The 15,772-nt window shown below is 50.0% G+C and overlaps 1 protein-coding gene across 1 annotated transcript; it reads right to left on the bottom strand.

The window, feature by feature from the left end:
* Positions 1 to 2,236: 2,236 nt before the first annotated feature.
* Positions 2,237 to 14,923, bottom strand: LOC141542497 (uncharacterized). The gene is made up of 5 exons (XM_074266964.1): positions 14,726 to 14,923; positions 13,166 to 13,243; positions 12,231 to 12,502; positions 11,812 to 11,907; positions 2,237 to 6,438 (listed from the first exon to the last, which is right to left on the bottom strand). Exons 1-5 carry the CDS (start codon positions 14,921 to 14,923, stop codon positions 6,432 to 6,434), a joined length of 651 nt encoding a protein of 216 aa, XP_074123065.1. The 3' UTR covers positions 2,237 to 6,431.
* Between the last annotated feature and the right edge of the window lie 849 nt (positions 14,924 to 15,772).

Genomic DNA, 15,772 nt, shown 5'->3' with positions numbered 1-15,772 from the left:
AATAGTTCTCTGAAAGGTTGCCAGATTTGGGGTTATAGGTACTATATTGGTGCCTTATCAGCCCTTTCCCTACTAACTAGTGCATAATTTGTGTTACCTTGGCATTTAGGGGTATTGAGATATGAAGGTCCTTCACATTTCCAAGTTGAAGGATCATGGCCATAGATCCAGAAACTGCTATATAGTTTTAAGTACTTGGCAATTCAAAATAAAAATGTACTGTGAATCCAAGTTCCCAAAGTTAATAACTGTCACCTTCTCCATACTCCTTCCTATTTTCCCTAAACCTGGGAACATAAGGGGGAGGGGAATGTTGGTGACCTAGATAGATTTTTGAGCAGTAACTAAAGAACAAGTTGAGATGATAACAATTTTAAAAAGAAAAATAATGATCCCACTTGGGATCTGCTGAAGAGAAGGCCACTTGTTGCTTCCATTAGCAGCACCCCCTTCTCAAGAGAAGGGAAATGTAAAGATCCAGAGGAAACTGACATTCAGCATTGTGTGTATTGGGGAATAGGGGGGTGGGTGGGAGAGCAGGAAAATAGGGACAGCAAATCCAGATGATATGATATGGCCTTTTTGAAGGAGAGCAGTCATGGTGGGACAACAGAACAACTTCTATTAGTCAAGGGAAGCTTCCCTTATGAATTCTTTTTCAAAATAATTTTTTAAAATTATGAATGCCTTGGCAACTCCCTCCCAGAGAATCCTTATAACAAAAGAAGGAAAATAAAATTCATTTGCAATGTTCCACAGATATGGATTCCCCACTTCCATAAAAGAACTGGGAGATCTTATCTTTGGGACAAAGCTCAGTCTTTACAATTTCATCCCAATTTGCATTGTTCTCTTCCCCTACTAAATGGTTCTCCTGATTCAGTCTGTATCAGTCCACATCTTCCCAGGCTGTTTTGTATTCATTAATAATTATGGCCTGTGACTATATCTCAAGGTAGCACTTCGTTTCACATGGCCCAACAATGGGATCTGCTGCCGTTTCCTACTCTTTGGTATAATGAAACTATAAGTCAATATTTTGGTGTTTATGGGGCCTTTCTTTTTGCCACCAACTTCAAGAGATATATGCTCAGTGGACTCTGGGTCAAATTATGAGGGCATTTTAATCCCCTTCTTCCCAGAATTTCAAACTGCTTTCTAAAATGGTGGTGCTGACTTACAGCTCTATAAGCAATGCATTCCACATCAACTCCTGTCATTTTTCGCCATCCGAGGTAAAACTTCAAAGTACAGGCCCCGTGACACACTGATTACAGGGGCTGAGCCTGGATTCAGACATCATTTTCCTAAATTCAAATTTAACCTCAGACACCAGCTGTGTGATCCTGGGCAAATGAAAAATCCTGTTTGCCTGTTTCCCCATCAATAAAATGAAACCACCCCATCTCTGCCAAGAAAACCCCAAATAATATCAAAGGTCACAAAGTAACACAACCAAACAAAACCTCAGGATGGTCTTAATTTGTATTTTCTTTATTATTGGTGATCTGGAGCACTTTTTCTTTTGCTTGCTAATAGCTTCCCCCCCTCCCCCTAAAAAGGCCTGTTTCTATCCTTTGACAACTATTAGGGCATGAATGGCTTTTATGTTTATTAGTTATTGCTATCTTGAGTATCAAACACTTATCAAATAGAGGCAATTGATAAAAAGATTTCTCCTCAGCTGTTTTCCTCTTATCCTAAAAACAATTTTGATGCAAAAGTTTTTCAAATTCATAAATTAATGTAAATACTGTCTTTATTATTTGTTTAATATAGAATCCAACTCTGAGTCATTGCTATGAAAGGAATAAGAACTTCTCCTCGTTGATGTCAAATCTTTAGCTCATAGATACATTTTGAACTTATGAAATACAGCACAAAATATTGGTTTAGCTTCTGCCAAAATGCTTTTCAACTTTTCCAGAAATGTGTTTGTGGGATTATTAAACATATTATTGAGCTCCATTAGTTTTCTTCCTTGTCCAGTCTGTTCCATTGATTAACTTTCCTTTTATTTATTTTTTTTTAAACTAGTACCAAATGGCTTTTTATTATTACTGTTTTACAATATAATCTTGAAGTGTGGAAGTGTATTCCTGCTTCATTTCTACCTTTTCCCCAAGATTTCCCTTGAGTGCTCTAGGCTATTTAAAAAAAAAAAAAAATTGTTCAAATTTTTTTTTTACATCACTTCCATTTTCACCTGTTTCTCTTCCCTTTCTCCACCTTCACCTTTTCTAATACAGAAGTTTTAAAGAATCAGGATAATATTCCTGATTTCCTCTCTGAGTTTGGTATATTTCTACACAAAATTGTGTTTCTCTGGTTCAACCTGTTTCCACTTCAGATGAAAATTGGGTCATAACATGCCTGACTCTCCCCTGACCACATATTTATATATATCCATATTTATAAATTCTTTTCTTCAATTTCTTTTCCTTTCATCTCTTAAAACAAAAACCAAAACCAATGTCAATCCCACTTTGCCCAGTTTTTGTCTTTCTTATCTGTGACCTTTGAAAGTTTTTGATCATTATCTCATCTCTCAATTTGAATGTCAGCACTTCATCTCCATTCAGTTACTCCAATTGTTAAAGTGTATTTATCTTTCTAGTCTTGTCTTAATTCTAGATATTTCTATTCTAATAACAACTGATGTCTTTCCTTGAGGAATGTTATTTTTCAGTGAATTACCTATAATTGTAAATTTTTATCTTTTGGAATCTCATAGTTCAATATTTAATGGTAACAGTTTCACATGATACTTGCCTCTGATACACAAATCCGAGAAGTTTTCTTTTACGATTTCTGGAAATAGTTTGGTCACGGTCTTCAGGAAACTAGATGATTCTTCAAAATTCTCTCATCTTGACCTATTTTCCAAGTCAGTTGTTTCTGATTATAAGTACTTTACATTTTTTTCAGTCTTTGGACTTTACTATATGTAGTATTGAACTATTGATAATCCACTTCAATTGCATGTTTCCACTTTCTGTTCTAAGCTAATCTTTCAAAATACTTGTCTGAGCTGTTCTTATCTCAGTGGCTTCCAATGCTTTGAGGAGTGCACAGCAAGCCATTTTTCCTCTGTAGTTATATATGGTGTCAGTTTTTTTTCCCATTTCTTCTGCTCTGATATGTAGGACTGATATACTGCCGGCTTCAGGCCTCCAATTAGAGGTCCCTAAAATGACTTACTCTTCTTCTGATGTGTCCTCACAGAGGAGCCACAGGCTTCAAGCACTGGTAGAGGAGATCATGTTGGCTTTCCCATTAACTTCTCCATCATCACTCCTTGTCTTCCAGCCACATTTTAGGTACAGGTTTAATGGAGGATGATATTGCAGCTGTTTCTCACTGAATTTCCCAATCATTCTATCTGATGCCATTTAAAAATCACTACTGTAGAATATGTGGGAGAGCTAAGCTCTCCTATTTTTCTCATAGTCACTTTAAGAAGGTCTTGTGGAAATACTTGAGAAAATGCTAAAAAAAATTTAGCTTATTTAACAGGATTTGCACCAAAGCTACAAATTAAGAAATGATTATTTATCTAATGGAAAGAGAAAACGAGCCAAGATATATGTGACATGAGACCATATGAGTATCATAAAGCTTCAAGGATTTCCAGGTTGAGACAGATATTGTGAATCACAAAAATTCAAAGAGTTCTAAGAGGCTTATGTTTTCAGGTCATAAAAGTTTCAGTATTTCCTAATGCTTTATTAGTTTATTATCATTTGCATATAGAATATTGTTTTCAATCAACAGCAGATTTAAATGCAAAGGCCTATTAAATTTGAATTAAATCATATGCAGTGCTTAATTTCAGTATCTATAATTTGAAGCTACTATTTTGCTTTCAAAGTTATCATTGCTCAATTTTCAATGAGCAGATTTGACGAATGACATATCTCATCAAATCTGTAAATGAAACAAAGCAAAGAGGGAAAGCTAAAATATGAGATAGCAGAGTCGAGAACCAAAAAGGCGTACCAAAGATAGACCTTTGGGTTATAGTTACTAAAATGTAATTAAAATAAAGTAAAGTAAATGTAAAGTCTTATGTTTGGATTAAAAAAAAATCTATTTCTCAAAACAATATGAGAAGACATGGTTGACCAGTTTATGAGGAAAAAAAAAGGTCTGGGAATTTGAATAGACTATAAGCTCAAAATCGGTCAGCAGTGTGATTTAGTAGTAGTAAAAGCTTATCTTGAGTCACATTAAGAGTAAAAGTTCAGAGATATAAGAAATTAGTAGTCCTGTACTCAAGTCCCAGTTGAAGCACACATAGTATAATCAATTCAGAACAGTGTAGTAGCTTCAGAAGGACACTGTTGAGATAGAAAGCATCCAGACAGAGGAGGTGAAATCCTGAGGGTGAAGAAACTTTAGTCAATGCAGAAGGCTTAAAACGACTTAGGATATTTAGTTTGGAAAAAGTTCTGCATTTAAAGAATGTATCGTGGATGGTTGATTACTTGTTCTGGCATGCAAGGACTGACTCAGGAGCAATGGATTAATTTCGAAAGAATGAGAATATAGCTGTACTCCAGGAAAAGTTGATCTTACAATGAGAGTTGTCCAGAAGTGGAATGGAAAATCATAATAGGTCATGAGTTTCCCCATAATCAGAAATTATTAAGGAAACAAGACATCACATGTCAGAACATCATAGCGGTAAGTTCTTTTAGATACAGGTTGGATGAGATGGCTTCTGAGGTCTCTTCCAACTGTAGAATTTTTTAATTCTGAATTCTGACTGACTTAACCTTCCTAACATACTAACCTTAACTTAGCATGTTGGGTTTTTTCCCCCCAGTATGAATTCACTGATGTAAAATAAGCTGAATTCTCTGGTTAAAGACCTCCACATGTTCAATACATGTCTAACATTTTTCACCAGTAAGAATTCTATAATGCTGAATAAGGATTATTCTCTGGCCAAAGGCCTTGCCATATTCATTGCACTGATAAGGGTTTTTTTTTTCCTTTCCTGGCATTACTTCTCTGATGTTCTGACTTAAGAACTTCCCATTTTCATTAAATTCATATGATTTTTCTCTCCAATATGAATTTTCTGATGTTGATTAAGTCCTGATTTCTGGCAGAAGGTCTTCCCACATTCACTGCATTCATAAGGTTTTTCTCTAGTATGAATTCTCTGATGCTGAGTAAGTAGTCTTTTGCAGCGGAAGGCTTTTGGACATTCACTGCATTCAAAAGGTCTTTCTCCAGTATGAATTCTCTGATGTTCCGTCAGGTATGTACTCCGACTGAAGTCTCTTCCACATTCATTACATTCATATGGCTTTTCTCCAGTATGAATTCTCTGATGTTGAGCAAGTTGTATTCTATGGCAAAAGGCCTTCCCACATTCATTACATTCAAAAGGTTTTTCTCCAGTATGAATTACCAGATGTCGAGTAAGTTGTTCTCCCCTTCGAAAGGCCTTCCCACATTCATTACATTCATAAGGTTTCTCTCCTGTATGAATTCTTTGATGCAGAATAAGGTGTATTTTCTGGTTGAACTTCTTCCCACATTCATTACATTCATAAGGTTTTTCTCCAGTATGAATTTTCTGATGCTGAGTAAGGTGAATTCTCTGGTTGAAGGCCTTTCCACATTCACTGCATTCATGAGGTTTTTCTCCAGTATGAATTCGTCGATGTAAAGCAAGTCTTGAATTCCAAGCGAAGACCTTTCCACATTCAACACATTCATAAAATGTCCCTTCAGAATGAACTCTCTGATTTTGTGTATGTTCTGTTCCCTGATGGAAAGTTTTCCCATATTTATTACATTCATAAGTTTTCTTTCCAGCATGAATTTTCTGGTGTTCAGCAAATCCCGAAATATATTCATTATGTTTATGAATTTGCTCTTTCATATGGATTGCTGGAGGTACAGAAAAAGATGAGCTCTGGGTGAAAACTCTTTCACATTCCTTATAGTCACACTCCTCCTCAGCATGTTTTCTAGTGGCCTCATTATGGTCAGAATTGTGATTGAAGAATTTCTCACATTTATCAGGCTTCCAAAATGTCTTCCTTGAGTAAATTTTATTACACTTATTTGGATCAGAGCACATTCTGAAGAACTTTCTTTGAGTTTCACACTGATGAGAGCATTCTCCCAGAGAAACTCTTTGGTGTTGAAAAGGGATGGATGATGGACTTAAGCTTCTATCACATTTGTAACCTTCAGGACTTCTCACATTATTGGAAGTTTTGCTCCTAGAGGTTTTTATTGGCTTTGCATATTTTCCCTTATTGCTCTCTTGCTTCCCTACACTAGAAGAACACTGCCAAACTCCTCCACACTTGGAGACACAGGAAAAATGCTTTGTGATTCCTTCTGGGGATGATTCTCTTAAAGAAATACCCAGCTTTATGGCTGATCCCTTGGTTTCAGTCTCAGTCTCACAATCTGAAAGAAATAAAAAGTGTCATTACCCCTTGTTCATGCTGCTCTACTTTTTGTCTTATATAATGTTTCTTCCATTAAGAAAAAAAGGTATTCAAAGTGTTCAAGGGAGAATAAGTATTAGCACTTTCTCTTTAAGTTTCAACAATGTGTCAAGCACTAAATTAGGTGCTGGGTACAGAGACAAAGAAGAAACAATCGCTCTTTAAGGGGCCTATATTCTATTGGGGGGGAACAATATAACTACATAAATATAGAGTATGTTTTCAAAATGCAAGGGAATTTTGGTGTGTGTGAGGGGGAATTATCATTAGTTGTAGAATGGGGATCATATGGGAGGAAGTAACAGGTTGGGCTAGACTACAGGGATATGGATAACCTTGGAATGGTGTTCTGGAGCTCAAATCATCCAGAGCTCACCCTTTAGTCGCAGGGCTCTGTTTTGGGCTCTTTTCTTTACCCTCTCTGCTACTTCCCTTGCTGATCCCAAGAGCTTCATGAATCTGTCATCTCTGCAGATCTCCCCATGCTGCCCGAATCTTTGGTGATCTTCAGTCTTGCATCCACTAACACCTTTCAAACAGCTCCAACGGCATATCCAGGAGACACCTTAAACTCAACAGGTGCTAAAGAGAACTTAGCTTTCCCCCAAATCTTCCCTCTGACTTCCCCATTATTCCTTTCAATAAAACCTGTAAAGCTTTACCTGAACTGAAGCAGAATGAAGGGAACAGAACCAGGAGAGCCCCACTACCGTAAAGCAAGACTGTATGATAATCAATTGTGAATAATTTTGTTATTCTCAACAATAGCATGATCCAAGGAGACTCCAACAGAGTCATGATGAAAATTGCTATGTACCCCCAAAGAAAGAACTAATGGGGGTCTGAATGCAAATCAAAACATACTAGAATTCATTTTATTTTTATAGGGTTTTTATCTTTTTTTTACTACATGACTAACATGGAAATGTTCTGCATGAAAGCACATGTGTGAGCTCTATCAAATTGCTTGCTGTCTCTAGGGAGAAGGGAAAGGAAGAAAAAAAAAGTAAAGAATTTGGAACTCAACTTTAAAAAAAAATGTTTAAAATTTTACATGTTGTTGGAAAAAAATATTATTCAAGAAAAAAAAGTATTAACAACATTGTACCATCCAGGGTACAAATTAAGCCTCCTAAAGCACTACCCACTATGATCTCTCTTAAATAAAACTATTTTCAAATATCACCAAAAATATCAATCACTTGATGCACATGGATGAAATCAAGTAATGTCTCCACTAGTATCCCATTAAACCTTTCAAGACATCTCGTGAATCTTTCTCAAATGGTATAAAAAAGTCATTATGAATCAAGACAAGGAAAGAGTTTCTGAAGGCTTTAAGCTTGAATGAATTACTACCAATGAGCCAATGAACAGACACAACACTTACAAATATTCTCCTTCAGAAAAACACACTGTGCTTGAAGCTGTAAAGGAGAAAGCTGTGACTACATACGTCAATAGACTGACATCCTGAACTCAAAGCTCAACAGGGCGAACACGTCTGGAGTAGTTAAAAGCCTCAACCGGATACTCAATCAACCAAGAGGCCAGAACCACTGAGGAGTAAAAGGATAAGAGGACCGGAAAGGGGCAAGAAAGGGCAGGTTCGGAAGGCCTTTGGAGACCCTCTGTATTGTTCTGAAGGTGGGCGGAGAGACGCCAGAGTTTACTGAGGAGAGCGATACTGAATAGCTGGCAGACACCCCATCTACCTCACAGTTACCCCCATAATCAGGAATGGCGGCCTGGAGGACAGGGACAAGCAGATACCCCTTTCCCCCCACAGCTTCCCCCATAATCAGAGATGATGGCCTGGAGGACAGACACTCCCTTTCCCCGGCAGCTACTCCCATAATCAGAGATGGTGGTCTGTACTGGGGTAAGGGGAGGGTCAGAAGGGAGGAGGGGTCATCAGAGGGGAAGCTGACAGGCTTTGGCAACAGGAAATGGGAGTGGGAGATAATAAAACGGATTGGGAGACGCCATCAATGTTGGGAGTTTGGGGGGCTGGGAAACAATACAGTAATGGGGGAGAAGGGAGGATTGAGGGTGGAAGATGAGTTCTGTTTTGGATCCTCTCAGGTCACTCTGTTTGTTGGACCCTCCCCCAGTCCCCTGGGGCTCTGTCCAGGGTCCTCCCTTCTCCCTCTAGACACATGGCCTTAGTGGCCACAGCCAGTGACCCAGATTTAATCACCATGATTTCTGCACTCTTGTAGCCCAACCATTCTGCTGCCCTTCCATATCCCATCTCCAAAAGTGTAGAGGGCCACAGAGAGTGGGAACCCTCAGCCCAGAGGGAACCTGCTGACATGGTCTGGTTCGGCTCCCCATGTCCCCTCAGGGTTCTGGGCCTTCCTGAGAAGTCAGGGGGCGGTGATAACCTGTGTGGAGATTGAGGCAGAGTGATTCCAGGTGGCAAACTCCAATAGCAAGTTGTTTATGCGGTCGGGCATGTGCGGTGTTCTATAGTTATATAAGGGTATTAGGGTATGTAAGGCTGAGAGAATTTGGAATAAGCAGACTCCATGTTTGACCATCCACGTGAGTCCTGCCTCTTCCCTCCTCTTATAAGATCAAGGACCAAGAGCCTCCAGAGAGCTAGTCTGGACCACACAAAAGCCCCACGGCCCTCCTCACCCCACGCCTGTATTACGGAAGCAGCTGCTGGTGGGTCCGGCCAGCCCAATCGGGCCCACATTCAGCCCACAAGAGCAGGTCTGATTATGTCACTTCTCCTACTCAATCAACCCCACCGCTTCCCCATCACCTCAAGGACCAAAAATGAAATCCTCATCTGGCTTTCAATCCCTTTTCAATGCCCCCTTCTATCTGCCCACTCTTCTCGAACCATGGACGGTGGCTCCGGCCTCCTGGCCCTGGGTGGGCCGGGGGGAATCAGGGTCTGCGTGCTTTCCAGTGAAGGTTTTAGAAAGCAGTGAGTAACCCCCGGAGGCCCAAAGCACGAGAGGCCACGTCCACATCAGAGCACATGGGGCTGTCAATCGGCCTCCACCCACCGGCCCCAGCGTTTTGTTCGGATGTTTTTGCTAATAATGATCTCAATGTTGGCCTCAAAAGGAACAATTGCTCCTTTGTATGGGAAGCAGGGAGCACCAGGGCGACCAAGGCTTTAGCTCGCCCTTCCACTTCTGCCACGTTGCCCATTCCACCCCTGCCACGTTGCCCATTCCACCCCTAGCAAAGTGGGGGCAACCACGACCCAGCACCCCAAGGGCCCCGAAGTCCTCGAAGCCCTGCAACGTTCACGGTTCTGACCGCACCGAAGCCCGGAGAAGGCTCTGACCGAGGCCCAGCCTCCAGTGATGGAACGCTTCCCTGTGGCCAGCACCCTCGCACTCCACTGTCATTCTCCTTGTCCCCATTTTACTAGAATCCCTGGAATCTGGCCCCCCTGCTCTCCACCCTGCCGTCCTTCTCGGGCTTAGCCCCGCATCTGGCTCCCTCCTTGCCTGGGCAGGTGCCATTCCCCTTCCTTCATGAGCGGCCTTCCCCTGGCTTGGGACATTTTTCTCCTAGAGCCCCCATCCCCCCCCTCACGGTGAGCGTGGAGGGCTCTCTTGAGCACAGGCTGGACGTTCTCCCACCTCCCCCACAGGGGTCCTGGACACGGGGCCAGAATCATCCTTGCGCCCACAGGGACGGCGAGGCTTCCCTCCTGCCACCTCCTCGCTCCAAATCGCACCAACCTTTACTGCCAGCTCGCCTCGGGCCGACGTTAGATACAACTGCCCCAGAGGTGGAACGGCTTCCTGAGGCGAGGTGGGCTCCCCTTGGAAGACCTCAAAAGCACCGTCAGAGAGCTGTCATAGCGGGACCCTGCTTAAATGAGGCGGACTAGAAAGAGGCTGCAGGCCTGCCAACGCCCAATGCTGCGCTAATTCCAGAGGGAGCGGGGAACCTCGGGACTCGCCGGGGGGAGGCGGGGTGACGGGATCAGAGCTCTGCCTGAGGAAAAGCACTGTGGTAACTGGGGGGACTGGAGGGAAGAGTGACCCGAGTCACAAGGACCATGAGTAAATCACGTGAGAGTCCCACGAGGAATGATCGGTCTGAAATAAGGTGTCGAGTGAACCGATGCAGAGGGAGAAATGTCACTCATCACACAGTGGCTGGGAGAGAGAGGAAGCGGGACAGATGCAGACTGGGAAGCCAGGAGGTTGGATGGAGGCTGAGAAGCTTGGGGGAGAGAGGGGACGAGGGGAAAGGTCGCAGCCCGGTTAGAGCACCGAGATTCGGACCCGAGCTCAGGACATCGGGGCTGAATGTGGACAGTGTGCGGGGGAGAGGTCAGGCCCTACGAGCCATCACTGGGCACACGATGGCCCCCGCCTCCCTCCGCCGAGCCCCCAAACAAGGTACAGGCCTGCAGGACTAGGGCGGCTCTACAAAAGCCTGGGCTCGGGCTTCGGCCACTCCCGCCCGCCCACATTCCCATGTCTCATTCTCCTCGGATGATAAAGTAAATTCCAGGCTGGCTTTTGTAGATGTGAAAGCGGAACTGCGGGGAGGGGAGGGGAGAGGAGGGGAGGGGAGGGGAGGGGAAGGAAGGGGAGGGGAGGGGAGGGGAGGGGAGGGGAGGGGAGGGGAGGGGAAGGGAGGGGAGGGGAGGGGAGGGGAAGGGAGGGGAGGGGAGGGGAGGGGAGGGGAAGGGAGGGGAGGGGAGGGGAGGGGAGGGGAAGGGAGGGGAGGGGAGGGGAGGAGAGGGGAGGGGAGGGGAGGGGAGGGGAGGGGAGGGGAGGGGAGGGGAGGGGAGGGGAGGGGAAGCCTGAATCATTTATGACAGAAGAATGTGAGGAAAAGTGTCATTCCAGAAGAAAGCACAAATGCAGAATTCGGAGAACTGTGGCAGGTTCCCATGGCTTGGAGCCAAAGTGGCATCAGATGCCCAATGGGTCCGCCTAAATCACGGCGTAATCCCTAGAACCCGCTCCGCTCCTCGGCCCTCCCCCTGCGGCACCCTCAGGCACAGCAAGCTCCCTCCTCACCAGGGGCCCCCTCTAACGGATGCTTCCCAGGTCAGCTGCTGCCTCCTCCCCTCCCGCCGGGAAAGCCTTCCCTTCACTCGCGCCACTTACATATGCCCCCCCCCCCCAGCAGGGCGAAGTACAGTCCCTGAGGAACGCCGAGGACAGACCCCAAAAAGATGCTCCCTCCCCCCAGGGCCCTTCTCTGAAGCTAGGAGACACCGGGAGGAAGGGAAGGGATTTGCTGGGATCAAGGTTCTGTGAAGCCGGTTTGGGGCTCCGAGGGGAAGCCCCTCCCCTCACAAGCTGTGTGTCCCCCTCCCCCTCCCCACCTCCCTCACCTGGCCACGTGCCTGCCTCCGGGTCTCCCCTCGCCATCCACGGCGCTTCCCCTTGCTTCAAATGGGAGATCAGGTCCGGGCTGGAGGCTGCGAGGCCTGGGGAAGGGACAGAGACGCGTCAGGGCGCAGCTCGCCCTCTGGCCCGGGAGAGGCCGGGGTGTCTGAAAGATGCCTGCAGGACGGGCAGGGTGCGTGTGCGCATATATCATATATGGGGGAACCCGTCCCGGGGCGCAGGGGAGCAGAGCGGGGAACCCGCCCCCGCCCAGGAGCCGTCAGGGACCTTGGACTACCGGGAGACTTGGCCAGAGGGGGTGGGGGGCGAGCCGGCAGAGGGGGTGGGGGGCGAGCCGGCAGAGGGGGTGGGGGCGAGCCGGCAGAGGGTGGTGGGGGGCCGGCAGAGGGAGGCTCCGTTTCACCTGGGAATCGTCTGGAATGTCCCAATGGTCTGGCTCTGGGGGCTCCCTGGAGCAGAGGTGAGGGGGAGACCCCAGGAGAGAGGGAGGGCGGGGAGGCCGCCCCCAAACCCCGGGGATGGCAGGCGGGGCCGGGGGGCCTCCTCACCCAGGCACACCAGGTGGCTGTAGTTCTCCAGCATCACCTCCCGGTAGAGCGCCTTCTGGGCGGGCTCCAGGCGCCCCCACTCCTCCCGGGAGAAGTCCACGGCCACGTCCTGGAAGGTCAGCGACTCCTGGAAAGGGAGCGCGGGAGTGAGGGAGCACGGCCAGGGAGGCTCGCCAGCCGCGGGATCACCACCCCAGGGGATCCATCCCCAGGTCGGGAGGGGAACCGCAGCTCAGAGCGGGCTTCCGGCCAGCACCGGGGGCGCCTGGGGAGGTGCGGGAACCGGGGGAGTCGGGGCCGCCAGCAGAGGCTCCAACTAGGGGCCCAAGCGGCCGAGAGGGAGGGGGCCAGGACCGCGCTGGTCACTCCGGGAGACCGGCCTGTGAGTCCTGAGGTCCGCGGACCCCCCTCCCCCCAGGCCGGTACTGGGACCCCTGTGGGGGAGGGGGCGGGGCCAGAGAGCACAGCAAGTCGGCTCAGCCCGGAGGGGGGCGCTCGGAGGGATCTGCAGCTGCGAGGGAGGAGGCTGGGCTGAGCTGCTGAGCCCCGAGAACAAGGAGATGGGGAAGGGGGCGTCAGGGAGGCTCCTCGAGGTCGGCCCCCCACTCACAGGCGGTCAGACAGGGACGGGACCACCCGCTGGGGAGGGTCAGTCTCGGGGTTCCCGGCTCCGCCCCCAGCTGCTGAGCTCTCACAGGGACCACACGACACCAAAGAAAGGGCCGAGCCCCGGTGGCTCACGGCCGGGGGGCGGCTCCAGGGGTCCCAGAGCCCGAGATGACCCCCTCACCTGGTCCGCACGGGCCGGCGGCAGCACAGGGGCCCATCCCGGGCTCCTCCGGTCTCCTTCTTCCGGGGCAGGGCCGGGCTGCGGACGAAAAAGAAGCCCTCCCTCAGTAACACGCGCCCCCCCCCACTTCCGGCTGTAATGGACGCCCCTGGGTGACGGAGGGGGGGCAGCGGCCACAGGGACGGGGCAGCTCGGCCCGCACGCTCGGCAGCCATTGGGCCCGGGCGCTCCCGCCCCAGCCCTTGGCTTGGGAGGCACAACAGGGCCCGGATGTCCATGGTCTGGGCCTGTGGGAGCGGCTGGGATCCAGGGGCGCTGTGGCTTAGTCAGCCTGGGAGCATTTATGAGGCACCTGCTGTGTGCTCTGTTCGGGCGCACTCCAGACGGTGACCCTAGAGGGGACGAGGGGCAGCCCGCAGAGTTGATTTGGTAGCTCCTGCTGTAACAGCTTCTGGGGGGGCCAGCAGTGACAGGGGGCTCAGGGTTCGAGATTCCCCCCTCGTTCTAAGTGTAGCTGCTTCCTAAGCTTCTGGCCTCAGGCCAGACCTAACTCGGAGGAGCGGCTCTCTAGGTCCGGCTGCGGGGTGCCTGGGGCTCAGGGACGGCCCACCTCCGGGGCTCAGGGACGGCCCACCTCCGGGGCTCAGGGACGGCCCACCTCCGGGGCTCAGGGACGGCCCACCTCCGGGGCTCAGGGACGGCCCACCTCCGGGGCTCAGGGACGGCCCACCTCCGGGGCTCAGGGACGGCCCACCTCCGGGGCTCTCCCGGCTGCTTCCCCGGGCGTCAGGGGCAGCAGTTTGCTCCTTTCTTCTGGAAGTGGGCCCGCTGCCACTGCCGCTGCAATCACGCGAGTCCGTGCCGCGGACACGCGGGAGAGCTCGGGACTCTCAGGCTGTGGCCCGACTTCGGGGTGCTCTTCCCAGCCGCGACACTACTTTGTGACAAGGACCGTGTCGGGGCGGGTACAGAGGCGGCGCCTCCGGCAGGTGGCCGTCTGGAAGACAAGCGGAGAACCCAGGGCGGAGGGGCAGCCCCCCGGGGTTAGTCAGCCTGCAAGCGTTTATGAGGCACCTACTGTGTGCCAAGCACGGTGCTCTATTGGGGTACACTCCCGGAGATGATTATACGTAGGAGACAAGACCAGAAAGAAGCTGGGGGGAAGGGAGGAACTCTTCCAGGTGGCCCCGGCCCAGGCGCCTCTCCTGCGCTCAGCCCGGTGCCTGGCACACAGCAGGCGCTTCATAAACGCTCGCAGGCTGATGGACCCCCTAGGAAGAGGCAGGGGGAACTGAGGGGCGGAGCGGGGAGGAGAGCACGGGGTGGGGAAAATGGGTCAAGCCCAGCCCATGGAGCAGGAGAGGGCTCTGATTGGTTCTCAGGCACCGCCCCTCTTCCCTTAGTGACCAATGAGAGCCTGGGCTGGAAGGTGGGCGGGGCACTGCCCAAGTTGCGCAAGCGCACTTCCACCCCTCGCCCTCCTGCAGAGTTCCGCAGCCCGGGCCAGGTGCCAGGGATGCGTCTCCTCCCCTGCCCCTTCAAACCCCTACCCCAACTCACCCCACCCGAGACCCGGGACGCGGGACGCGAACCCCGGTGACGGCCACTGGGCGCCAAACGAAACCGAGGCGGCCCAAGCGCGCGCCCGAGCCGGCGGAGCAAGAGGCGCCTATAGAACGCGCGAGACGCGCGCGAGTGACGCAGCCCTGGAGGGCGGGAAGTGACGTAGAGCGGGCCATCCCCTCGGCTCCCCTGCATGACGTAACTGGGGAGGCGCCTAGGAGGCGGGGCCTCCTCCCCCGCCTTCCCCCACCCCCTGGCCAGTCTCCTGGAGCTAGGACCCATTGGGGGGCAATGGAGTTGGAGGGAAAGGAGAAGCTGGGATTACTGTATGCAGCAGAGTGACCTTTGCTCTGGCAATGAATGACTCGCCGTGAGGGAGGAGGCCTGGAGCGAGCCCCCTGCTGCCCGGGGGAGCGCCGGGGCTGTGGCCGAGAGTGCGGACACTGGGGCGCGGGCAGAGGTGGCCTGCGGGCCGGGCCGGGCCGGGCTCTAGCTGGGCCCGATCCTGGAAAACGGGTCTGCGGGTGCGAGCCGGAGCGTGCACGGGTCCCCGAAGCCATCCGGGCGGTCAACTGCCGGGGGCGGGGCTCACCCTCCTGGAAGCGGGAGGGGCTGGGCCAAAGAAAGTGTGAAAGAAAAACGAAGGCGAGAAAGAGAAACTTGGTGCTTGTCCTGGCCTCGGAAATGAGAGAGAAGAAGGGCAAACTGCGGAGGGGGAGGGGCCGGGGCTGAGGGGGGAGGGGTCGGGGCTGAGGGGGGAGGGAGACTTCCCCGGGCCGTTCTGGTGAGGTCTAGAATTGGGGTACCTAGTGAAATTAGGGTTAATTGAGGCCTAGTGACAGGTTCGGGTTCAGGGAGTCCAATGGAGCTCCCCTGCACGCCCTTTGGATTCGGCGCAAGGATACGGAGTTCAGTGAGGTCCGGTGGCGGCCCAGCGTCCCCTGTAACGGAATTTACAGACCCGAAAGCCCAGATGGATAAAAGAGGCTTATTTGGGCTTTGGAAGGGAAGGCGGAGATAAGAGGCCCCGGGGCTGCCGTGTTG

The sequence above is a fragment of the Sminthopsis crassicaudata genome, chromosome 1 (assembly GCF_048593235.1).
Source record: "Sminthopsis crassicaudata isolate SCR6 chromosome 1, ASM4859323v1, whole genome shotgun sequence".
Taxonomy (NCBI): Eukaryota; Metazoa; Chordata; class Mammalia; order Dasyuromorphia; family Dasyuridae; genus Sminthopsis; species Sminthopsis crassicaudata.
Note: the sequence above shows the minus strand (reverse complement) of the source record. Positions and strands in the feature narration are given on the sequence as shown.

Excerpts from the sequence above, each read along its gene's own strand:
- LOC141542497 (XM_074266964.1), bottom strand. The coding sequence starts at position 14,923 with ATGCAGGGGAGCCGAGGGGATGGCCCGCTCTACGTCACTTCCCGCCCT. Across the intron at positions 13,244-14,725 it reads CGTCCCGGGTCTCGGGTGGG|CCCGGCCCTGCCCCGGAAGA; the intron begins GTGAGTTGGGGT and ends TTTCGTCCGCAG. Across the intron at positions 11,908-12,230 it reads ACATTCCAGACGATTCCCAG|GCCTCGCAGCCTCCAGCCCG; the intron begins GTGAAACGGAGC and ends TCCCTTCCCCAG.